The sequence below is a fragment of the Rhincodon typus genome, chromosome 12, assembly GCF_021869965.1.
Source record: "Rhincodon typus isolate 14 chromosome 12, sRhiTyp1.1, whole genome shotgun sequence".
Lineage (NCBI taxonomy): Eukaryota > Metazoa > Chordata > Chondrichthyes > Orectolobiformes > Rhincodontidae > Rhincodon > Rhincodon typus.
This window is the reverse complement of record NC_063343.1, coordinates 67,885,529-67,911,815: the sequence shown is the minus strand read 5'-3', so window position 1 is coordinate 67,911,815 and position 26,287 is coordinate 67,885,529. Positions and strand designations below refer to the sequence as shown.

The window sequence follows — 26,287 nt, the reverse complement described above, 5'->3', positions numbered from 1 at the left end:
AACAAAGGCGCCGAGTTGCAGTTCTTCAGGAATTGAGTAACGAATCTCTCCAAATACTAGATTCCAAGAAGAGTATACGCAGTAAAAAAATTGGCATTTTAAAAACCAAAATATTTTATCCCTCATTTCCAGAGTCAAACATTCCCCTTATTTCAGCACGTACCCGCAGTATTAATTATTCTGTTTATAGTTTTGTCCTCTTTTGTATCGAAAGCAATTGCGACATAGCAAATACCTTGACGTTTCACGAATCGCTCTGCTTATGTCAGTTAATTGTTCTATTTTCTCTAAAATGTCCATTCGATTCGGGAACAATTCCTGCCGAGCTGCTTGCCATCCAATTTGACTCAGTGTCTGATCAGACGTGATGGTGTCTGGGTAGTGAAGGGGCCGTCCGGATCCCGAACCACATTTCAAGTTCTGATTGGTGAAGAGCAGCACGTTTAAATTCGTCCAATCAAATTATCGTTGATTTCTTAAAGCTGGGAGTTCTGAAATGCGCGCAAATACTGTTGCACAATTAAAAATACTTTAGCCTGTATCATTCCTCCCCTCTCCCAAAGTTACAATATGCTACAAATGACGGAACAATTAAAAATATTGCATTTCAGTATTACTTAATTTATAACTTAGTTGCGGTTCTTCTGTAATTGCATTCTCTAGCCAATTTAGGCATTTCTCACACAAAACTATCTGATCGTTCTCCTCTGTAATGAGACAATAGGTATTACTGTACCTTGAATTCCACTTTCATATTCCATAGAATTATCCAGTTTCACTTGTAATAATTTCCATTCTCTGCATGACACACATATAAAATCGTGGAAAAAAAAATCTTCGAGCAATTATTATCGAAAATTGTATGCAGAACCAATTATTCCCGCCCCAGGTCTTACACTCTGGTCCAAGTTAAGTAGTGTGTTATTTTCAAGGTCATCTATAGCTTTCAAGAGGAAGCATATTTCATGAGATAGATGATTAATCATGATCGTATTGGATGGTGGAGCAAGTTTGAAAGTACAATTGGCCTAGTTCTGGACCTGCTTTCTATATTTCCATAATTCTGCTTCAGTGTTTGAGTTATAATCATTTCCAGTTTGCTTACCTCTTGATACTGATGATGCATACACTTTCTCATTTACTTTCCAAATTAGATAGTTTTCAGTCTGCACAAGTGCATGGATCGGAAAGATTTAGTGGGATATTGGTCAAGCACAGTTCAGTTGAGGAAACCTGGTCGGTATAGACGCATGTATTTTCAAATAACTTTCCTCATTGTAAAGAGTCAACTGGAATACAAGGATCTTTCTTTCATCTCATGCACTGCCCACGTAATTCTGGCTCACTGAGAAATGTATTTACACGATTGCAGTGTGCTCATATAATTCAGAAATATTTTAAAAGCTAGGGATTCAAGAAATATTTCATAATGCCCATCTGTTGTGTTCTGGGAAAAGAGTATGCAGTGTTCTCTTTGCTCTTCCAACTCTGTCGTGGAATGTAAGCATCTTACGAGGTCGAACATGTAAATATCTGGTGGAAGTTAAGGACCCTCTCCATGACAATAGCGTAGGAGGTTCAGGTATGTACTGTAAACTAGGGTGCTATTTCCCATGATGTTAAATTCAGTTAAGCATATTTAAGTAGTGAAACAACAAAAAAAATGGCTAGTGTAATTTAAGAAATCCCACAGCTGTAAATATTTAATATCACCTCTTCTTTGGGTAACAGTTCCTAAATCAATCAAATTCTCCCGTGTGTTGGTTAAATGATCTGTCTTCTGCAACAGATCCACTTCTCCTATGCTATTGATGACTGCTATCAATTCTTTGAGTTCAAAATCAAAACCAAGTCTCATGTGTAGTGTATTGAAATTTCTATTAAATAGTTTCATTAATGATGGCAAAGGATCACAGAATTTTTGCAATGCAGAAAGAGAAAATTCAGCTTATTGCGTCTGCACTGTCTCTTTTATTTAGGGCGGCTTCATTACCTAATGTCGATCTTCTGCATTTCCCCTACACTGCACAAAATATTATTAAAAAAAAATTAATGCCCTCTTGAATGCCTCAATTGGAGCTGCTTCCGCCACATTTTCTTGGATTGCATTTCATACGCTAACAACTAGCTGTATGAAAATGTGCATAAGGTGCATTCAGGATTTCCATTTCACTGAGATTTATGCTTACAAATGTACCTTTTTGTCCCCCTGAAAAACCTCAATAATTGCATAAATCTCACAAATGCTCTGCAGTTCTCCATTCCATTCTCCCAAACTCACACTTCAGCTTCTGATTGGTCAGTAGGGAGCTCTCATATTCAACCAATCACCGAACAGAGGACTTGTTTAAGCTGGAATGACTTGGCAGATTATTTTTAGTTAAGATTAACATTTGTGGTTGTGCAAATAAAAATGAGATCGGTTTCCTCGTTTATAGTTTTAGTTTCCTTTGCTGAAATATTGTTTTTATAGTGAATAACTAGAGCAGGATTACCTTCTCCTTCTCCTCAGTCCATTTCTTTAGACATTACTTAACACACTTACCATTAACGTTTCGGTGCTTCACTATTTAAATATTCTTAACTGAATTTAACCATTGACTTGTCAATATTTGATATTCATTCATTACTCATTTACAGATTCAACCTTTTATGACTCAACAGGGTCACTTGAAGTAAATAAATGTTTGAGAAATATGGTTACTGTGAAATAAAAGATAAAATATTGTGGACGCTGGAGATCCGAATTTAAAGCAAAGCGCCCTTGAGAAACTCAGTAGATATGGCAGAATTTTCAGAAAGAGAAACGGAATTAACATTTCAAGTTTGTGTAGAATGTTTAATGGAGAGTCACAGTGGGCTCAAAACATGAACTCTGATACTCTCTCCTTGGATGCAAACAGATCTGCTGAATTTCTGTCATACATTTTGATTCTATTTCAATATACTTTCAGCACCTGATGCAAGATGGATTATGGTTGACTTTGTATTCTCAATGGGGTTGGGGAACAGGTGGTGGTACAGAGAGAGTCGGGTGTACGTAGTGGGTGAGAAAACAGACCTGGTCAAATTTGTCTGTGGATAGTGGAGATACACGATGTAGCCCTCAATTTACACTACTTCTCACCATGCATGCAACAGTGGAATTTACTGTTTACTGCATGAGACAGTACAGGACCATGTTGTGAATAAATGAAATAAGGCAATGCATGCACAATTAATTGCTTCGATATAATTGAATAATGAGCGCACTGATTTTGAATCTCCAGGAGAGCGTATTTCAGTCAAGCGTTCACACAATATCGGGATCAAAGGCTGTAATGAAAAAAATAGAAGCGCCAGTATCATTATTCTCTCTTATGCTTGCTGTAAATAAAGATTGACTAAACTGTGGCGCATTGTCATTTATATCGGAAACCTTGACCCGAACAGTTTTCTCCGATGTAAGTGCAGGATTTCCAGCATCCGTGCACGTTATTGTAACGTCATACTTGGAGGTATTTTCACGATCCATTGGATGATGAATAAGTATTCCATAAAAATGTTTTAAAGAGGAATCCAGTTTAAACAGTAGTTTAGTTGAAACGTGACAATGTACCTGTCCATTTCTGCTGGAATCTTTATCCTGCAGCGAACAAACCGATTATAGTCGCAATTGGAGCATCTTCCGAAATTTTACACGATAAAGACGTCAAAGTCACTTCAGGTGGGTAAAAATTCAAATCAATAATATTTACCAAATTTTCACAGTGCCTCGACATAACCTCAGACCTCTCGTCTGTAGCATGTACGTTAATTTCAAAGGCGGAGATTTCTTCATAGTCCAACTTTCCTTTCACTCTGATTTCACCAGTTTTAGAATCCATGCCAAACTGTCCCGAACTCCAGCTGAAGCGTGGCTACCAAAAGAATAGTTTATCTCTCCATTGGGACCATCGTCCAAGTCAGTGGCATTTAATATTATTACCTGCGTTCCTGTGGCTGCATTCTCGAATAGACTGACTCTGTAAACTGACTGGGAGAAGACGGGAGCATTGTCGTTTGCATCGTTTACAATTATCGAGATCTGAGCCATTCCCAAGAAAGGTCCCGACCCGAAACGTCAACTTTCCTGCTCCTCTGATACTGCATGGCCTGCTGTGTTCCTTCAGCCCCACACTTTGTTATCCCTGACTGCAGTATCTGCAGTTCTTGCTGTCTCCCTGGTGTCCGTGCACGTCTGCCAATGAAAGTAGTCAGGCAGGGGATATATTGTCCTTTATTGCAAGAAGATATGCAATCAGAAGGAGGGTGTTTTACTACTACAAGGCTTGGTGAAATTGAATCTTGAGTATTGTGTGCAGGTTTGGACTCTCTCCCTAAGAAACGATATACTTTCCATTGAGGCAGTGTGGAAGACGATTCACTAGGCTAGTACTGTGGATGGGAAGCATTGCCTGTGAGAAGGGATTGGCTCGACTGGTTCTGTAATCATGAGGGCTTGTAAGGATGAGAGCAGATTTGATTGGAACGTAGAAAATTCTAATGGGCTGGACAGACAGAATACAGCGAAGATGTTTTTTTTCTTGTTGGGCTGTCTAGAGCCAGCGGTCACAGTCTTGTATAAGGAGTATGCCATTTAAGGCTGAAATGAGGAAGTATTTCTTCATTCCAATGGTCGTGAACCAATGGAATTCTCATCCATCAATGAATGTGGAGACCAACTCACTGAATATATTTAAGAAGGAGATGGATAAATATTTAGATTTTAAAGGCACCAAAGAGATTGGGGAGAAAGGAGGAACATGTCACGAGACAGAGGATTAGCCATGATCGTATTGGATGGTGGAGCAGGTTTGAAAGTCCAAATGGCCTAGTTCTGACCCTAGTTTCTATAGTTTCGATGTTTCTGCTTCCTGTTGGATTAATCATCATTCAACAGTTTACTTCACTCTTGTAACTGATAATGCATGCATTTACTCATTTACCTTCCAGGTTAGATACTTTTCAGTCTGTGCAGGTACATAGATAGGAAAGAGTTAGAGGGATATTGGCCATACAGTTGAGTTTAGGAACCCTGGTCAGGATAAACGAGTAGGACAGAAGGGCCTGTTTCTGTGTGGTGTGACTCTATATCTTCAAACAACTATGCCAATTGTCACCCTGAAAGTAGGGATATTTCCTTCACCCCACTGACCGTCCACGCAATTCTATCTCACTGAGAAGTGTACGTACGTACAAGTGTACGCAGCATGTTCATATAATTCAGGAACATTTTAAAACTTATAGATTCAAGTCAGTCTCCATGACGTCCACCTGTTGCATTCTCGGAATCTCCAAATCTCTTTGATCTCCAAATCGTGTCGTGAAATACAAGTATCTTATGAGGTCTGAGCATATAAATAACGAGTGAAAGCGCAAGCTCGTGTCCCTGACAACAGAATAGGAGTTTCAGGTATGTACTGTAAACTAGGTTGCTATTTCCTGAATGAAGTTATATCAAAACCACAGCTGTAATTATTTGCTCTCAGCACTTCTTGGATTAAAAGTTCCTAAATCGATCAGAGTGTCTTGTACATTGAAAAAATCATCACAGTTTTGTGCAACAATTCCAATTTTTATATGGTATAGATGAACTGCCATTGATTCTTTGAGTCTTAGTATTCAAATCCAGCCTCACCTGTAGTGTATTGAAATGTCTAGTGTATAGTTTCTATGATTATATCAAAGGATCACAGAATTATTACAATGCAGAAAGAATAAATTCAGCCCGTTATGCCCGCACTATCTCCATGCATCTAGTTCGGTCCTATAATGTAGTGTCAATCTACTGCCTTTTCCCCATTTGCCTGCACACCAATCTATCGAAAAAAAAAAACATCCAAAGCCCTCTGCAGGACCTCCACCATATTTTTAAGGAGTGCACTCCATACCCTAAAAACTCGTTGTGTGAGAATGTTCTTGTCTGACATCACACTTACTCCATTTGCACACCACTTGAAATGTATGCTCTCTTATGCTTATTTCGATTAGCAGTTAAACTGCTTCACCCTATCCACTCTGTCCATTTTTACAAATCTAAATCAGATTTCCAGTAAACCTGCTTCTGTCCAGGGAGAACAGTCCTAACTTTTCCAATCTACCCTCATAACTGGAGTTTCTCGCATTGTAACTATTCTACTATATTGCTTTTACACTCTTTTCAATTCATTTGCATCTTTCCTTTTATGTGGTACCCAAAGTCGTACACAAACTCTAGGTGAGATCTAACGAGTTACCTTGTACAAGTTCAACATCAAATCTATCGATTTAGTCTCACTTGAGCAACAGCCTAAATAATTATGTTATATATTATGGATAAACATGCCTTTAAAAATACCACATAACTAATTTTATACTTCCAGTTGTTGCTTTGATGATCTAGACAATGATTTAGAAATGTTTGTTCAATTTAGATGGTAGCTGGGCTGGAGTAAAATCACCTTTCATTGATCGTGGAAACTGTTCAATTTGATTTTAGGTTCTATACTTACAAAAGTCTGAAAAATGCTAGCAAGCTTAAAATAATATTTCATTATCTTCTGGTGATTTCCCAAATGTACAATCTCCTGTTCTAATTGGTACACAATTTTTAATTATGCAAATTTCCAGTGCAGTATTAACACGGGCTGATCAAATTTCCAACACATCAGAGAGAGTTGGCATATTGCTTTGAAACATACCTTTTCAGCTGAAAGGCAGGTTTTCAAATTTACTCAGAATAATTTGATATAATTCTCCCTTCCCTTTTTACTTTTAACAACCTGATATCACAGAGATCAAATTTACCACTTCAGTGCACAATGGGTTCAAAGAGGTTGATTGGAGGTAGACTGCAGTGACAGCAGCTAATCTCGTTGGAAGTATCTCCAAATCTCCAGAACAGGGCGATTGCTTTTACCATTTGACCGTTCATACCGTTCAATCTATGACATTTAAAAGTCAGTTTGAATAAATATGAGTCCTATAATCTATGCTCACTAGAAAACTTCAAAATAAATATTTAAAAATGTTTTGAATTGAGCTAAAACACATTATGAACACTCAAAGTGAAGCTGTAGAATACGAGATTACCTCAGCAACTCACAAAGATCTGAGACTCGCAAACATGCTGATATTAATTAATATTAACAACGAACTGAGGACTTGGCACTGGGGGAAAAAAAACTTCCACACAGGACCTGTGTAGAAAAGCTATTCTAATGTCCAATAAATAGATATGCATCTGCACAGAATACAATATCAGGAGTAAAACTTAAATGATTATCACCGGACAATGCCAACAATTGTCATAGATTCAAAGTAACTCCAGCGGTTTTAGAAACTGACAGCAGGAAAACGAGACTTCCACAGAACAACTAAAACTCAGGCTGACAACGTAGAAGTTTCATATAACCACAGACTAATGTAAATACGTCCTACAAGTTACGATATAGGGCCATTACTGTTGGTAAGAGACAGAAACAGAAATGAAAAGTGCGAATGGTGCATTTACGCTCTTACTTTCATGACGTTAACTTCAAGACACACATATCCAGATACTAAAGTGAAACATGCAAAAGCTTATTCCTTTTTAGAAGATTCTCACCTCGTTGTTTACAGATTGGCTGTTATATTCAGAATTAACCACTTTCGTGCTTTCTTTCCCGAGAGACTCATTCTGAACAAAATTCTTGTCTGTATACGACCTGCATGTATTGGCAGTTTTGTAGTCTCTTCTTGTTGAATGCAATGTTGAACATGAATCATAACGAAAACTTTGCGAAAGTGGATCTCCCCCAAATACCTCAACATAATTTGGGGGTATCCGAAGGTTTCTACTGGTTTTTTGAATTTCATTCACAGAATGTCTGGTGTCAAAGCGACAGCAGAATCCCAGAGAGCAGTGCTGATTACTCAAAGCATTTCTGTCTCTATAGACCTTCACAGCGAGGATAATTAAAATCACTAGTAACGTGCAAGAAATTACACCGAAAGCGATGACCAAGGAAATGCTCAGATCAGGAGTGGATTCGGGAACATCAGACGAGCCACTGACGCTGGACAATCTTTCAGTGTCACCACCAACCACAGATAAGGTGATGGTCACTGTGGCAGAAAATGATGGTATTCCATGATCTTTTACCAGAATCACCAACCTTTGTTTAGAGGCATCTTTGCTCGCAATACGACGGATAGTCCAAATTTCCCCGCTGTTTGGTGAAATAGTAAAAAGCCCATGCTGGGTAGCTTGAAAAATGGAATAAGAGAGGCGAGCGTTCTGACCGGCGTCAGCGTCAGTGGCCGATACTTTGGCAACCAAATAGCCTGGTTCTGCAAACCTGGATATTGTATCAACTGCTGTTGACCCAAATTCCGCTAATGGTTGTACAATGACTGGAACATTATCATTCTGATCAAGAATAAAAACATCCACTGATACATTGCTTGCGAGAGGTGGTGTCCCAGAGTCCATGATCTGAGCTTGAATCTGAAAGTTTTTCAGTTGCTCGTAGTCAAACGATTGCTGAGCGAATATGACGCCCGTCTCTGGGTTAATAGAGACGTAATTGGATACCGCAGCGTTGTGAACCTCAGTCCTCAGAATTAGGTATTTCAGTCGAGCGTTCACTCCAATATCCGGATCAAAGGCAGCAACGGAAAATATAGAAGCTCCAATAACGTTGTTCTCCATTATGTTTGCTGTGTGTAAAGACTGCGTCAACTGTGGCGCATTGTCGTTTATATCTAAAACCTCTACGCGAATGGTTTTCTCGGATGTAAGAGATGGATTTCCTGCATCCATGCATGTAATTGCAATGTCGTACATAGAGATAATTTCACGATCCAATGAATGTTGAACAAGTATTCCATAATAATTCTTCAATGAAGAATCTAGTCTGAAGGGTAGTTTGTTTGATATTTGACATTGTATCTGCCCATTTCTCCCCGAATCTTTATCTGCTGCACTGAACAGAGCGACTACAGTCCCAACTGGCGCATCTTCCGAAATTGTACTCAACAAAGACGTCAACTTCACTTCAGGTGGGTTATCATTCACATCAATAATATTCACCAAAACATCACAGTGCCCCGACATAGCATCAGGACCTCCGTCTGCAGCTTGTATGTTAATTTCAAACGCTTTGTTTTCTTCATAGTCTAGGTTCCCTTTCACTCGGATTTCACCGGTTTTGGGATTCACGGCAAACTTTTCCCGAGCCTTGGCCGAACAGTAGCTACTGAGCGAGTAGGTTATCTCTCCATTGGAACCATCGTCTGAATCAGAGGCATTTAATAGGATTACCTGCGTTCCTGTGGTTACATTCTCCAATAGGCTGACTCTGTAAACTGACTGGGGGAAGACAGGGGCGTTGTCGTTTGTGTCCTTAACAAGGATTGTTATCTGAACCGTACCCGATTTCACCGGAACTCCGCCGTCCTTTGCGATTAGCGTTAAACTGTGGCTGGATTCCGTTTCTCTATCCAAAGCATTCTGCAGTACTAATACCGGCAATTTTCCTTCACCGCTGCGCGTTTGTACATCAAGAATAAAATAATCGTTCGGAAGGAGCTCGTAGTTTTGCACTGAGTTGGTTCCAACGTCCAAATCATGCGCGGACTCGAGGGTAAAACGCGTTCCTGGTGTAGAAAGCTCTGAAATTTCAAGGTGCAATTGTCTATTAGGGAAACTGGGCTCATTATCATTTATATCGAAAATATCCACTGCAAACTGATACAGCTTCAATGGGTTTTCAAGGAAAACGTCCAAGAATAGCACGCAACTGGAGCTCGGCCCGCAAATCTTTTCTCTGTCAATTATTTCCTTCACAAATAAAATACCACTGTCTAAATTGATATCAACATATTGTGTGCTTGGACCGTGCACAATCCGTAAATTGCGGGCCGACAGCTGCTTTACATCTAAACCCAAATCCACAGCAACATTCCCAATAAAGGCGCCGAGTTGTTGTTCTTCAGGAATTGAATAACGAATCTGCCCAAACGCCAGATTCCACAAAGAAAATATACAGTAGAAGATTTGGCATTTTAGAGGCCTATATAATTTATATCTCATTTCCAGCTTCAAACATTCCCCCTTTTCTCAGAACGTGCCCGCATCATCAGCTTTCCTCTTTCAGGTTATATGAATGTATTTTATATCCGAAACAATTGCGATGTCGTAAATACCTGAATGTTTCACGAACCGCTCGGATTGTTTACTATAAGTCTTTTACTTTTCTCTGAAAATTTAACTGGATAGTTAAGCAATTCCTTCCGAGCTGCTCGCTATCCAATATTACTCAGCGTCTGATCGGACGTGATGGTGTCTGGGTAGTGAAGGGGGCTGTCCAGATCCCTAATCACCTCTCAGCTCCTGATTGGTGAATAGCTGTACGTTCAAATTCGACCAATCAAAGTACTGTTGATTTCTTAAAGCTGCAAGGTCTGAAGTAAAAGTGCGAATACCCAGATTTAATGTTGTACAACTAAAAATTTTATTAAGAAGTAACACACTCTTATGTATTGTTTCTTCATGTGCCCGTAACAATGTCTAGAACGAAATTGCGATGGATGATCTCTTAACAGTGAGAATTATTCTCTATGTCACAGAAGACGTTAAAGAAAAAAAGTCCCTCAGCAGTCAGGAAATCTCATTGATTTGTAAATATAATGCAATTTACAATCTATATGTGATTCTTCCGTTATGCCTTTCTATCCCCTATGAGTCACTAATTCTCACCAAAGGAAAGCCAAGTGATTTCACTGTTCTCTAACACAATGAAACAGAAGGTTTACGGTATTGTGATTTCTATGATCATTTGTTTCATTTCCAGACATCCACATGACTATCCTGTGATGGTATTCTTTACCCTTTAACAATCTCCATTCTTTCTGTAAGGCATGCATTGACCTGTGTAAAAAGTGTTCCAATTTCGAATCTTGTATAACTGTTTTATATTACATGCTGAATAGCTTATCCCTCCTCCATGTCTTACACTTTGGTCCATGTTAAATAGTGTGTTAAATGTAATGAGACCTATAAGGTCGAACATTTTGAAGGTACACATACATGAACCCCTAATCAGCCCTTACTTTCTAAACTGGATAGTGCACATCACTCCTTCAGTTGCTCAAAAAAAAACAGTCACAGACGTCAACAATGATCTGAGACAGCTTTCAAATGCTAAGGTAGGAAACACATTTTTGATCAGTACTAATGTCCACATTCCAGAACGGGCATTAAAATGAATATGGCAAGCATATGAAATTGTCAAGATTTCCTTGAAATTATCTTCTTTCAAATTCTCCTCATTTCTTAGTTTGTGAAATTAATAACTCTTTGGCATTGTCTAAGTGTTATCTATGTTTGATTGTTTGAATTATAACTCGCTGCATGTTTACAAAAGAACAAACGAACAAAACAGAAGTACAACACAGGAACAGGCCCTTTGGCCCTCCAAGTCTGTACTGATCATCATGCTCTAACTAAACTAAAAAAAAGACTTCTGCCCTTATTCGGTCCATATCCTTCTATTCCCTCCTGATTCATGTAACCAGTCAGATGCCTCTTAAATGTCACCAGTGTGCCTGCTTCCGCCATATCTTCTGGCAGTGCATTCCAGGCTCCTACCACTATCTGCATGAAAGAACTTCCCTCGCACATCTCCCTTAAGCTTTCCCACTTTCACTTTGAAGCTGTGCCCCCTAGTAATCGAAACTTCAACCAGGGGAAAATGCCTCTGACTATCCATCCTGTCTATGCCTGTCGTAATTTTATAGACCTCTATCAGGTGTCCTCTCAGCTGCTGTCTTTCCAGTAAAAGCAATCCTAATCTTTTTAACGTTTCCGCATAGCCAATGCCCTCGAGACCAGGCAACATCCTAATGAACCTTATCTTCACTCTCTCCAAAGTTTCCACATCCTTCCGGTACTGTGGCGACGAAAACTGTACAAAATACTCCAAATGCGACCTAATCAGGGTTTTATATAGCTGCAACATGGCTGGCCAACTCCGTACCCTGGCCAATGAAGGCAAGCATGCCATATGCCTTCTTAATCAACTTGCCCACTTGTGTTGCCACTTTTAAGGAACTACGGACCTGCACGCCCAGGTCCATCTTCATGTTAATGTTCCTAAGGATTCGGCCATTTACAGTATAATTCACACCTAAATTTGATCCTACAAATTGCATCACCTTGCATTTGTCTGGATTAAACACCATCTGCCATTTCTGCTCCCAATTCACCACACTAATTATATCCTGTTGTGTCCTTTCACAATTGTTTTCACTATGAGTAGCTCCACCAAACTTCGCGTCATCTGCAAACTTACTAATCAGTCCACCCACATTTGACTGCAGATAATTTATATATACTACAAACAATAGAGAACCTAAGACTGATCCCTGTTGTTCACCACTAGTTACTGGCCTCCATTTTGAAAAACACCCTTCCACTGCTAACCTATGTCTTGTATGGCCAAGCTAGTTTTGTTTTCATCTAGCCAGCCCACCCAGAATCCCATGTAATTTTTGTTTTTGTAACAATCTGCCATGTGAGACTTTATCAAATGCCTTGTAAAGTCCACGTAAATTACATCCACAGCCCTTTCCTCATCAATAATCTTTGTCACTTCTTCAAAAAACCCAATCAAGTTGGTGGGACATGACCTTCCCCGTACAAAACCATGCTGCCTGTCATTAACTCGTCCATTTTCTACCAAATGTGCAAATATCTTGTTCCTCAATATCTTCTCCAAGAGCTTCCCCACATAGACGATACCTCTGATACATTTGTTTCCTAACTTTTTCCCAATTTAAATGCGTTTCAAATCTGAAAACAATTTTTTGATGGTAAAATGTTACTTTGAAAATGTTGATTTTTCTTTCATCTCTCTCACTGACCACGCAATTCTGGGACACTAGAAAAGGTAATTACAGTCAGTCCATGTGATTCAAAAACATTTTAAAAGGTTGCAAAACAGGGCAGGACCCATGAAAGAAGTTTTCCCTTCGTTTTCTAACTTGAAATGCTTACAATGTTTTCTCGTTGTTCTACACACTCTAAATGATGAAATGTATGCATACTTTGAGAAGTTCTGAGGATACAAATGTGACAATAGTGTCACGTTAAACAGTTTAATTTGTCCTAAGTTTTTTTTTTGAAGAGAAGTTGTAAAGACACAGGTTACGGACTGGCTACTGAAAACAGCTTAAGTAAATAACTTGTGAGGCTTTTAAGTTTTTCTTTAAAATGTAACAACGGAAAAGGAGTGGCCTGCTCTTAAAGACCAGGCTTTTTTTGTGAGATTTAACTGTCAGAAGCTTTTAGGGATCCCAGAAGAGTTGCTGTTTCACTGAATGATTCCTAGCTGCTACTTCCTCTGAAATCTTCTCGACATTGTTTCCTCCTGGATTGGAAAACTGCTTGTATGAATCTGTGTCTGAATTTACCTTAATGTTGAATGTTACCATACTGGAACAGTTAATCGGTAATAGGTGCTGTATCTATTATTCGGTTAGGTTTTCCAATATATGTTACTCTAAATTCCACTTTATTGTGTTTAAGTAAATTGTGTTTTGCTTAACATCGAGTAGTTTGACCAGTCACATCACATCCGGAACACACACTTCACATCTACCTTTAAAATAAGAAAAAGTTTGGGTCGAGGATAACTACTTAAAATATTTTGAGGGGGTCTGGTCTGGACCATGGCGCAAATAATATGCTGGAGGACCCTTTCCCTGAGAGTAGATTCGGAGATTCAGACATGTTGCGCAAATCAGGTTGCTAGTTCCTAGCTGAAAAAGTGCCATATTTACATCCATTTAACTTTGGGGCGTTTTAAATTACCTGCCACTGAGTTGATTGACTTTTCATGTGTTTTGGCAAAATCACAACAGTTTTCTTTCACAATTCCAATTCTCATTTCCTGTAGATAAAGCTAGCTACTATCACTTCTTTGAGTCTTAAAATCTAGATCCAACCTCACTTCAGCTGTCTTTTAAAATATCCGTTAAATAGCTTCATTAAGCATATCAATTGATTTACTCTCACATACGTAACTCTCAGAATTCTCTTGTATATGATGACACAGCCTACTTTGCAAACGCTGCATTACCATTTTCCCATTTCCAGGTTGTCATTTCGATGATCCAATCAATGATTGAGCAAAATATGCCCAATTTATTGTTACCTGGACTTAGTACGGAACATGGACATTGATTAATTTGAGTCTAGGTTCTGTACTTAGAGAAGGGTGGCATATTGCTTTCTGACACTGCCGTTTTTGCCTGAATAGAGATATTCAAATATCCATGAATAATTTGTTGAAATTTCCCTTCTCCCCTTTTGCAGTTAAGAGCCAGTTGTTGTAGAAAGCACATCTTTACATTGAGAGCCTAATATGTTCTGAGAGTGACAGGATGTCGACAGCAGTAAAAGCAGAAAGGAGTTTGTTAGCTCAGTGAGATGCTGACAGCACAGGTCTGATTCCTCCATACCAACAGAGAACACCATGTAGATCACGTCTTGTTAACGTTGCCCCTCACTTGATGAATGGTGTTCCTAGATTAAGGCACCAGCAGTCATCCCTCTCTAAAGAGATCAGCCCTCTATGGTTCTCTGCGATTTTACCTCTCATTGCTTGCACTTCCCAAGCAGAGAGATTTCTTTTACCAGTTGAAGCATGTGAATGGCACATTCAATCTATGGTGCTTCAATAGTTTGAAGAAATACTAGCCCCATGATTTAAGTATACTAAAACGATCCAAAAGAAATAATTAAATAAATTACACATTGTACTGACCTATAGCCCGGTTTTCGATAAAGTGAAGCAATATCATACAGCAGTACCTCATCAATTAAAAACAAGACCTGACGCACTGAAACGTGCTCATGTTAGTTAACAAAGACTACCAGCTGAGAACTTGGCAACGGGGAACACACTAACATGTTTACGTGTCTTACGAAGACAGCTGTTCCACTGACCAAGAAAGTGTTCTGTACTTTCACTTCCGTGTATTTGCACAGAATTGTTCACAGAGTAATAACTCTTAAATGTTTGCCATTAGATAAAGTCAACAATTCTCGTAGATTTAAGTAAACCCCGGTTTTAGAATGTGTCAACAAACAACCACGACTTCCATAACAAAATTCAAACTCCGTTTGACAGAGCAAAACTTGCCTATAATCAGAAAGTAATGTAAATGCAATCAAAAATGTTATTACAAAACATTAATGTTGACGATGAAAAGAAATAGAGAAAAATGTGCATGACACATCAAAGCCATTACTTCCTTCGTGTTCAACACAGAAAATTTCCAAATTCATCAACACAGAGTCACAGAGTCGTACAGAGGGAAATAAACCCTTCAGTCCAACTTGGGCGCATTGACCAGGCATCCCAATCTGACTTAATCACATTTTCCAGCATTTGCCCTATTTTCCTCTCAACACTTCTTATTCATACACCCATCCCGATTTTTTTTGATTGTTGTAATTGTACATATCTACCACTTCCTCTGACAGCTTGTTCCGTACGTGCACCATCCTCTGCATGATGAAGTTACCCCTCAGGTCCTTTTAAAATCTTTCCCCTCTGATCTTAAACCTTTGACCTCTAGTTTTGCACTCCCGTACTCGAGGGTATTTATTCTATCCATGCTGCTCATGATTTTATAAATATGTATTAGGTCACCTCTCAGCCTCCAACAAAAAAAAAGCCCCAGCCTATTCCGTGTCTCCAAATGCCTCAAACCTTTGCGAAATGTATTACCAAATCAAATCTGTCAATATCTTAACTTTTTAAAAGAACCTCACCTCGTTGTATACAGAGTTGCTGTTACATTCAGAATCAATCATTCTCGTGCTTTCTTTCTTAAGAGAATCACTCCGAACATACGTTTTGTCAGTATATGACCTGCACATGTTGGGGGTTACGAAGTCTTTCTTTGTTGACTGCAATGTCGAACATGACTCATAGCGGAAGCGCTGAGAAAGGGGATCACCTCCGAATACTTCAACATAGTTTGGGGGTATCTGAAGGTTTCTACTGGCCTTTTGAATTCCATTCAGAGAACGTCTGTTTTCAAGGCAGCAACATGCCCCCAGGGAACAATGCTGACCACCTAAAACATTTCTGCTTTTATGAACCTTCGCAGCGAGAATAATTAAAATCACAAGAAAAGCGATAGAAATTACCCCTAAGGCGATGACCAAAGAAAGACTTATGTCAGGACCGAAGCGAGGGTCCTTAGATGAACCACTGATGCTGGAGAATGTTTCAGTGTCATCACCAACCACAGATAAGATGATGGTTACTGTAGCAGAAAGAGATGGTTTTCCATTGTCTTTTACGAGAATCACCAAGCTTTGTTGAGTAGAATCTTTACTCGCAATGCGCCGGATAGTCCAAATCTCCCCAGTTTCTGGTGAAATAGTTAATAGATTATGATGGGTAGCTTGAATAATGGAATAAGAAAGGCGAGCGTTCTGACCCGCATCAGCGTCAGTGGCGGATACCTTGGCAACCAAATAGCCTGGTTCTGCGAACCTGGATATTGTCTCCACTGTTGCTGATCCAAATTCGGCCATTGGCTGTACGATTACTGGGACATTGTCATTCTGATCAAGGATAACAACATCCACTGAAACATTACTGGCCAATGGTGGCGATCCAGAATCCATGACCTGAGCTTGGACCTGGAAGCTTTTCAATTTCTCGTAGTCAAAGGATCGTTGTGCGAATATTGCACCAGTTTCCGAGTTAATAGAGACATAAGTGGATATCGAGGCGTTGTGAACTTGAGTCTCCAGGACAGAGTATTTCAGTCGAGCGTTCCGACCAATATCTGGATCAAAGGCTGAAATGGAAAATATAGGAGCGCCAAAATCATTGTTCTCCGTTACGCTTGCCCTGTATAAAGACTGCGCAAACCTCGGCGCGTTGTCATTTATATCGGAAAGCTCTACCCGAATGGTGTTTTTGGATGTGAGAGGAGGATTTCCTGCATCCGTGCATGTTACAGTAATGTCATACTTGGAGATATTTTCTCGATCCAGCGGATGTTGAACAATTAATCCGTAATAATTCTCCAAAGACGAATCTAGGCCAAAGGGTAGTTTAATCGGAATTTTACAATGTACCTGCCCGTTTATCCCCGAATCTTTATCTGTTGCACTGAACAGAGCGACTACAGTTCCAACTGGAGCATCTTCAGAGAGTGTACTCGTCAAAGTCGTCAATGTCACCTCAGGTGGGTTATCATTCACGTCAATAATGTTTACTAAGACATCACAGTGCCCCGACATAGAGTGAAAACCTCCGTCTACGGCTTTAATATTAATTTCAAATACCGTATATTCTTCATAGTCCAACTTCGCTCTAACTTTGATTTCACCAGTTTTCGAATCCACACTAAATTTTTCCCGAGTTTTGGCAGAGTTGTAGCTACTGAGTGAATAGGCTATCGCTCCATTAGGACCACCGTCCAAGTCAGTGGCATTTAATTTGATTACCTGCGTTCCTGCTGCTGCATTCTCCAACACGCTGACTCTGTAAACCGACTGGGGGAAGATAGGGGCGTTGTCGTTTGTGTCCTTTACGGTGATTAAAACCTGAACAGTGCCCGATCTCACAGGGATGCCGCCGTCCTTGGCTATCACTGTCAAACTGTGGCTGGATTCAGTTTCTCTGTCCAAGGAACTCTGCAGCACCAAAACTGGCAATTTTTCCCCATCGTGCATTTGTACATCAAGGACGAAGTAATTGTTGGGAAGGAGCTCATAGGTTTGCACGGAGTTGGTTGCAACGTCCGGATCGTTCGCAGACTCGAGAGGGAAACGCGTTCCCGGCGAAGAAAGCTCTGAAATTTCAAGGTGAAGTTGTTTCTTTAGGAAGCTGGGAGTGTTGTCATTTATATCGAGAATCTCTACTGCAATCGGGTACAGCTTTAAGGGATTTTGAAGCAAACCGCTCAAAGATAAAACACAACTCAAGCTTGGGCCGCAAATCTCTTCTCTGTCAATTGATTGTTTTACAAGCAAAATACCAGTGTCCAGGTTTATGTCCACATATTGTTTACTGGGCCCGGACACAATCCGAAAACTGCGAGCCGCGAGCTGTTTTACATCTAAACCCAAATCTTCAGCGACATTCCCAACAAAGGCGCCCAGCTGCAGTTCTTCAGGAATCGAGTAATGAATTTGTCCAAACACCAGGTTCCACAAGGAGAGTACACAGCACAGTAACCGGCATGTTAGCATCCAATATATTTTACATCTCATTTCCAGCGTTAAACATTCCCCTTGTTTCAGAACATTCCCGCACCATGAATTACCCTCTTCATACTACCTGAATGTTTCACAAATCGGTTGGATTATTTGATTTAATATCCTTTTATACCTCTGAAATTTTCAGTGGATTTGTGAACAAATCCTGCTGAGCTGCTCGCTATCTAATTTTACTCTGCGTCTGATCGGACGTGATGGTGTCTGTGTCGTGAAGGGGCTGGCCGGATCCCCAAACGCAACTCAGCTTCTGATTGGTGAACACCCACTTATTGAAATTCAACCAACCAAATTAATCTTGATTTCTTAAAGCTGGACGGTCTGAATGAAATGCTCAGGTTTAGATTTATTGTTGCACAATTAATAATTACATTGCGATCTATTTCCCAAACTGCATGTTTCCAATTCTATCTCTAGAACTGAAAGTTGCTAGTAGCCTTGTTTGACAGCATTGTAGCATATGTGACAGGAGAAATAAAAGGAGAAATATAACCAAAGCATTCAGTGTGGCACATTGTCCTGACGAATATGGTTCAGTTTACAATTCATCCATGATTTTTCTATTCCAGTTTTTCATGACCAACTAGCTGTCAATTCTCACGAAAATAAGACTGAATTATTTACACATTCCCTGATCTAATTAAACAGTGTGCATTACTGTGTTGGTATAGACGTTAAAATTAATTTAGTTTCCAGAAATCCATGAAACCATTTTGTTGTAGTGTTGTTTGACCTGAAATAAACTTCATTCTCTGTGTGCCGCACCCATTAACCAATGGAAAAAAAGTTCTCATTTCGAACAGTAAAACATGACTGTTTAGAATTAAATGCTCAACCATCCAATCCTCTGAACATGTCTTTCACTCTGGTCCAACTTAAATTGTTTGTTATCTTCAATGTCTTCTATTGCTTTCAATATTATAAACGCAAGCATAGACGTGCCTGTATTTTCTAAAAACTGAAGTACACACGTTGTTCTTTCAGCTGTTCAAAAACACTCAATCACAGAGGCCTACAAAGATCAGGCGCACATTTCTAGTTGTAAGGCAGGAAAACATATTTTGATCAGTGCTAAATACAACGTTGTAGAATTTGTCATGGCAAAAAAAAAAGCATAATACCAGCATATTAACTAGGCATGGCTGGAAGCTATTAACTTCGAAATCCATCCATATTTTCTGGTTGTGATGTTGCTATCTTTTTGATATGGCCTATGCGTTTTCAGGGTTTGATTTATGAGCATTCTCAATTTTCTTACTCTTTGTAATCAGTGACACAGTGATTGCCTTATTTTGTCCAAAGTAAAAGCATTTCAAATCTTAAAATCTTTTTTTTGTTTTGCTAATCATTAAATGCTCTGCTGGAACAAATTATTTGTTTTTAGCTCATTATCAGACTACACAAACCAGCATCACTGGGAAAACTAATTACATCAGTACAATCGTCCCATAGGATTCAGATGCGTTATAAAAGGTGAGAATTCAAGACAGAATTCATGAAAGAAGTCATCTTGTAGCTTTCTAACCTTGAAATATTTAAGTGGTCTTCTCTTGACCCTTCACAGTCTAAATGATACAATGGGAGTATCTTGTGAGGAGATCAGAACATGTAAATAACCTGTAGAAGTACTTGAAATTACCTTGACAACAAAGTAGGAGGTTGAGATAGGTGCTTTAACTAAATGGTTCGTTCTAATTTTATGCAATGTAATTGTAGTGTTTGCAACTATTTAGTATCAGGGTGTCTTTGATTGTCAGTTCTATTGAGAATGACTGCAGAGAGCAACAGAACAGTCAGTGGGAGTCTTAGCCCATCAATTTCAAACAGTGAACATCCAATTTTAGCATGCAATAGGAAAGACAAATGGTATATTGGCCTTTATTTCAAAGGGAATGATATTTAAAAGTCGAGAATTTTCGCTAAATCTAGACAAGGCACTCGTCAGCCCACTGCTGGAATTGTTGAGAACAGTTTTGGGCCCCTTATCTGAAGAAAGATGTATCGTCATTGGAGGTTTTTCTGATGAAGGGTCTAGGCCCGAAACGTCAGCCTCTCTGCTCCTATGATGCTGCTTGGCCTGCTGTGCTCATCCAGCCCTGCACCTTGTTGTATCATCATTGGAGGCTGTGAAAAGAAGGTTCACTACCCTGATACCAACTATGAAGAGAAAGACATGAGGAGATGTTGAATAGATTGGGCCTGCATTCGTTGGAATATAGAAGAATGTGCGGAGCCCTTGATGAAAAATACACGATTCTGTGAGGACATGGTGGGGTAGTTGCACAAAGGTTGTTTCCCCTTGTGGTACAGTCTAGCACTAGAAGGCGTAATCTCATGATAAGAGGTCATATATTTACGACAGAAATGAAGAAGAATGTCTTCTCTGAGAGGATAGTAAATCTATGGAATTTTTTATCATACAGAGCTGCCAAGGCTGGGTCATTAAGTATATTCAAGGCTGACGTAGACCAATTTTCAGTGAGTTCTGGAATTAAGGATTATGAGGAAGAGTGACACTGAGAATTATCAAGTCAGCTGTTACCACATTGAATGGTGAAACATATTTGATGGGCTAAATGTCTTAATTCTGCTCCCATGTATTTTAGTCTGAATTTGTTTAATTGGTTTAGAAAATCACCTCAGTCTTTTGGAATAAAGCTAATTGTGAATTTCTAAAGATCACCTGCCATCACTTTAACGAATCTTAAATTTTGAAGTGGTCTCGCTTTTGCACTGTTACCAAATCACCTTTGGAATTATTCATTAAAGATATTGATTGATTTACACTTGCTTAGGTATGTCTGAGAAGAATTTTATTCAATCTAATGGTATGGCCTTTCTGGGCAAATATCACCTTAGGATTTTTGTGCCTCTGGCATGTCACTTCCATGATTGAGAAACGTTTTCCCAATTTGGATGAAAAGTGGACTCAAATGATATTAGCTTTTAAAAATTGAATATTTCTTGTTATTATTCTAAGATTTAGATGTTTGAGAAATGGTGTCAGGACTAAATTAATATTGGATATAATTTAGATGAAAAGTGGACTCAAATTACATGAGCTGTTTTTTTTTAAATTGAATGTGATTACTTTGATTCTAAGTGCTGCCCATTTTAGATACTGGAAAAATGTTGTCAGGACTAAATTAGTATTGCATTGTACTTATATTATGGAGATTTAGTAACCTCAAAATTCCTCATCTAACTTCAACCTTAATTTTAATTTTGCAGAATTAATCAAATTTCGTGTACGTAAGAGAAGGTTGGTGCATTGCGTTTTAGCACTGCTGTTTTTAGTCTTCTGTAAGGGGCTCAGTTCTGCAAAGTATAATTGGATAAAGTTCCTATCTCTCCTTTTTCTGTTGAAGGTCAGATGCTACATTTAATAGATTACAGCCTTGAGAGCGCAATGGATTCTAAACTAGTGACCAGAAATGTACAATGTTCAAATCAACTAGTCTTACTGTCAGAATCTCCTAAATAGTAAGTTTTTGTTCAACAGTTGTCGGTGTGCAATCATTTAATTTTTTGATAATATTTAAAATTAAGTTTGAATGAATATGACACCTACAATCAATGCTCTCTAAAAAAATAAGAATGATTAATTTCAAAATATTGAATTCATGTAAAACACTTTTTGACAACTACTACTGCCATAAGAGCATATGATGTAAGAGCATAAGGACGCAGTGCAGTCAATCAAGTCTGCTCCACCATTCAATGAGATTATGGCTGATCTGATAACCTTGAATGCTGCTTTCCAGTCTTTTTCTCTATGATCCTTGATTTTTTTTATTGATCAAAAATCTATTTATCTCAGCGCTGAGTATATTTAATGATCCAACTTTGACAGGCAGCTGAGTTAAAGAATTCCACAGAGTCACTAGTTTCTGAGGAAAGAAATTCCTCCTTATCTCTGTCTTAAACGTGTGAACCTTTACACTGAGATTATGCCCTCTTCTCTTAAACTCTACTATAAGTGTAAACAACCTCTCTGCATCTACTCTGTTAAGTCCCTTAAATATCTTGCTGGTTTCAATCGGTTCGCCTCTCATTCCTCTAATTTCCATGGAATATAGGCCCAAACTACACAACCTGTCCTCTTAAGACAATTGCTCCACACCTGGTGCTAGCTAAGTGAACGTTCTCTAGACTCCCTCAAATGCTAGTACATCTTTTCTAAATAAGGCACAGTCAAACTGCCCACAGTATATCAGCTGGTTTTTCACCAGTACCTTGTATAGTTTCAGCAAAACCTCCCTACATTTATTCTTTCTCTTTGAAATAATGGCCAACATTTCATTTTCCTCCGATATTTCCTGTTGATTTGGATGCTAGTATTTTGTACTTCATGTATGAGGACACATAAATCCCTCTTGTCTGTAGCTTTCTGCTGTCTTACCAAATGTAAATAATATTCAGCTCTTCTACTGTTCCTACCAAAATGCATTATCTCATATTTTCCCATAATATATTCCCTCTGCCAATTACTTTGCGCTGCTGCTTAACTTGTGTATATATCACCACAGGCTCTTTGTTTTCTCCCATCACTTCCCTTCCCATTTATATTTGTGTCATTTGCAAAGCTGGCTATAGCACATTCACTTTCCATATATATAGTAAATAATTGTGGCCTCAGCACTGATTCCTGTGGCACACAATGAGTTACAGTTTGTATTCTTGAAATCTACATCATTACCTGATCAGTTTAGCATCATGTGACGCCAAAAATATGCTGTTGTAAGTTCATAGCAGCTGCCAGCTGAGACCACGTTATCTAGCAAGTAATCACTGGTTTCCAGTACCTGTGTGCAATTGGTAGTCTACCAGCCATGAAAGTGTTCTGTGCTTTCACAGGTATGTGGCTGCACGGAAATCTCCATTGTAGTTACATGTAATTGTTCAGTCTGGGAAAGAATACAACAATTCTCTTAAATTCAAGCAAACTTCCTTATTTTAGAAAGTGCCAACAGGCAAATAGGACTTGAAGAACACAATTTAAACTTAGCCAGACAGCATAATAAGTTACAGAAAATTGTAAAGGAAAGTTGATAGTTCTTACGGGAGAGCATTGCAGACGATACTGTGAACAGAAATTAGAAATATTGCGGAAAAGTAGAATGATGCATTTAAGATCTTACATTTTATCCTGCTCATTTCAACACATAAACATTGTCAGAAATATATCTAGAAATCCAAAGCAGTTTCATTAATAATGTTGCGTTATTGCAAGTGCCTCACCTCGTTATTTAATGGTATGCTTTGATTTTCAGAATTAATCTTTGTCGTACCTTCTTTCCTAATAGACATATTCTGGAAATAATACTTGTCTGTAGATGACCTAGATGGTCTTGAGGGTGTGAAGTCTCTCTTTGTTGACTGCAATGTTGAACATGTCTCATAGCGGAATCTTTGAGAAAGTGGATCACCACCAAATACTTCAACATAGTTCGGGGGTATTTGGAGTTCTTGGCTGGCTTTTTGAAGTCCATTCAAAGAATGTCTCGATTCAAGACAACAACACGCCATCAGGGAACATTGCTGACGAATTGAAGCATTTCTGTTTTTACGAACCATCACGGCGAGGAATATTAAAATCACGAGAAAAATGATAGAAATAGCACCTAATGCAATGACCAAGGAAAAGCTCAAATCATGAGTGAACACGGGTTCTTCAGCCAAATCACTGGCACTGGAGAATGTTTCAGTGTCACTGCCTATCACAGATAAGATTATTGTTATTGTGGCAGAAAGTGATGGTGTTCCATTATCTTTTACTACAATCATCAAACTTTGCTTATTTGCATCTTTATTCTCAATATGACGTATAGTCCAAATCTCCCCAGTGTCTGGGGAAATAGTAAAAAGGTTATGATTGGATGATTGGAAAATCGAATAAGAAAGCTGAGCGTTTTGTCCAACGTCAGCGTCAGTGGCCGATACTTTAGCAATCAAAGAACCTGGTTCTACAAGTCTGGATATTGTCTCTATGGCTGTTGCCCCAAACTCGGCTTTTGGCTGCACAATGACTGGAACATTGTCGTTCTGATCAAGGATAATAACTTTCACTGAAACATTACTTGCGAGTGATGGCGATCCAGAGTCCACGACCTGAGCTTGGAACAGAAAGTTTTTCAATTCCTCGTAATCAAAAGTTCGCTGAGCGAATAGGACACCAGTTTCCGAGTCAATCGAGATGTATGTATTTATGGGGACGTTGTGAACTTGAGTCTCCAGGATACAATACTTCAGCAGAGCATTTAGTCCAACATCTGGATCAAAAGCTGTAATGGAAAATATAGAAGCGCCAATCGCATTGTTTTCCATGACGTTTGCGGTATATGATGACTGAGTGAACCGTGGGGCATTGTCATTTATATCCGAAACGTCGACTCGAACGGTTTTTTCTGATATAAGTGGAGGATTTCCTGCATCCGAGCATGTGATACTAACATCATACAACGAGGTATTTTCACGATCCAGTGGATTTTGAACAAGTATTCCATAATAATTCTCCAAAGAGGAGTCTAGCTTAAATGGCAGTTTATTTGAAATTTGACATTGTACCTGTCCATATCTCCCCGAATCTTTATCTGTTGCTCTGAACAGAGCGACTAGAGTCCCAATTGGCGCATCTTCCGATACTGCAGTCGACAAAGACGTCAAAGTCACCTCAGGGGGATTATCATTCACGTCAATAATATTCACAAAAACTACACAGTGCCCGGACATTGCCTCTGAACCCCTGTCTACTGCCTGTACGGTAATCTCAAAGACCTTGTTTGCTTCATAGTCCAACTTCCCTATCACTCTGATTTCACCAGTTTTGGAATCTATGCCAAAGAGTTCCCGAGCTGTGATTGACGTGTGGCTACCAAGCGAGTAGATTATCTCTCCATTTGGACCATCGTCCAAGTCAGCGGCATTTAATATGATTACCTGTGTTCCTGTGGCTAAATTCTCAAATATGTTGACTCCATATTCTGACTCGGGAAAGACCGGGGCGTTGTCGTTTGCATCCTTTACGATAATTGAGATCTGCGACACGCCCGATCGCACAGGGACCCCGCCGTCCTTGGCTATCAGCGTTAGACTGTGGCTGGATTCGGTTTCTCTATCCAAGGAACTCTGCAACACCAATACTGGCATCTTTTCTTCGCCGCTGCGCACATCCAGAATAAAATAATTATTCGGATGGAGCTCGTAGGTTTGCACGGCGTTAGTTCCAATATCAGAGTCGTATGCGGATTCAAGGGGAAAACGCGATCCCGGTGTGGAAAGCTCCGAAATTTCAATGCGGAATTGTCTCTTTGTGAAAATGGGAGCATTGTCATTTACATCGACGATCTCTACGGCAATCGGGTACAGCTTTAAGGGGTTTTGAAGCAAACCGTCCAACGATAAAACACAACTCAGGCTCAGGCCACAAATCTCTTCTCTGTCAATTCTATCCTTTACAAGTAAAATTCCAGTGTCTAAATTTACGTCCAAGTATTGTTTCCTGGGCCTGGATACAATCCGAAAACTACGAATTGAGAGCTGCTTTACATCTAAATCCAAATCCTCGGCGATGTCCCCAACAAAGGAACCCAGCTGCAGTTCTTCGGGAATTGAGTAACGAATCAGCCCAAGCACTGGATTCCACATGTTCAATGCACAGTAGAATAATTGGCATTTTAGCAACCAGTATGTTTTATATCTCATTTCTAGCGGTAAAGATTCCCTTTGTTTCAGAACGTGCCTTCACCATGTAAAACGTCAAAAACAAAACTGCGATGTAGCAAGTACCTGACTGCTTCATAAATCTCTCGGAAATATCGTATTTAAATCTTCTACGTTTCTTCAAAATTTCCATTAGATTCCTGAATAAACCCGACGGAGATGTTCGCGATCCAAATTTGCTCTATGTTTGATCGGACGTGGTGGTGTCTGAGTACTACAAGGGACTGTCCGGATCTCCAGCCACATCTCAGCTTCTAATTGGTGAACACCAGA

The 26,287-nt window shown here is 39.3% G+C and overlaps 3 protein-coding genes across 6 annotated transcripts in view; all 3 read right to left on the bottom strand.

Annotated features, from left to right (window-relative positions):
• The window catches only part of LOC109915075 (protocadherin beta-15-like), a 129,047-nt gene that overhangs the window by 88,950 nt on the left and 13,810 nt on the right, over positions 1-26,287 (bottom strand). For 2 of the 4 annotated variants that reach the window (XM_048603436.1, XM_048603440.1), the window contains exon 1: positions 15,824-18,458. The exons of the other annotated variants lie outside the window; for them this stretch is intronic. In XM_048603436.1, coding sequence (XP_048459393.1) covers positions 15,824-18,289 — 2,466 coding nt within the window. In that variant the 5' untranslated portion in view covers positions 18,290-18,458. Of the gene's footprint in view, positions 1-15,823; positions 18,459-26,287 lie in introns of those variants that run through there. 4 annotated transcript variants of the gene reach the window in all.
• On the bottom strand, positions 6,867-10,291 carry LOC125484569 (protocadherin-10-like). Its single transcript, XM_048603908.1, has 2 exons — positions 7,607-10,291; positions 6,867-6,944 (listed from the first exon to the last, which is right to left on the bottom strand). The coding sequence occupies exons 1-2, from the start codon at positions 10,073-10,075 to the stop codon at positions 6,867-6,869; spliced, it is 2,547 nt and encodes an 848-aa protein (XP_048459865.1). The 5' UTR covers positions 10,076-10,291.
• Positions 23,516-25,996, bottom strand: LOC125484568 (protocadherin-10-like). The gene has a single exon (XM_048603907.1). The coding sequence runs from the start codon at positions 25,994-25,996 to the stop codon at positions 23,516-23,518; it is 2,481 nt and encodes an 826-aa protein (XP_048459864.1).

Bases quoted from the DNA above. Each gene is read 5' to 3' on its own strand.
- LOC125484569 (XM_048603908.1), bottom strand. From the start codon at position 10,075: ATGAGATATAAATTATATAGGCCTCTAAAATGCCAAATCTTCTACTGT. The intron at 6,945-7,606 runs GTGAGAATCTTC...TAAATGTCATAG, and splicing joins GCCAATCTGTAAACAACGAG to ATTGAACGGTATGAACGGTC.
- LOC125484568 (XM_048603907.1), bottom strand. From the start codon at position 25,996: ATGAGATATAAAACATACTGGTTGCTAAAATGCCAATTATTCTACTGT.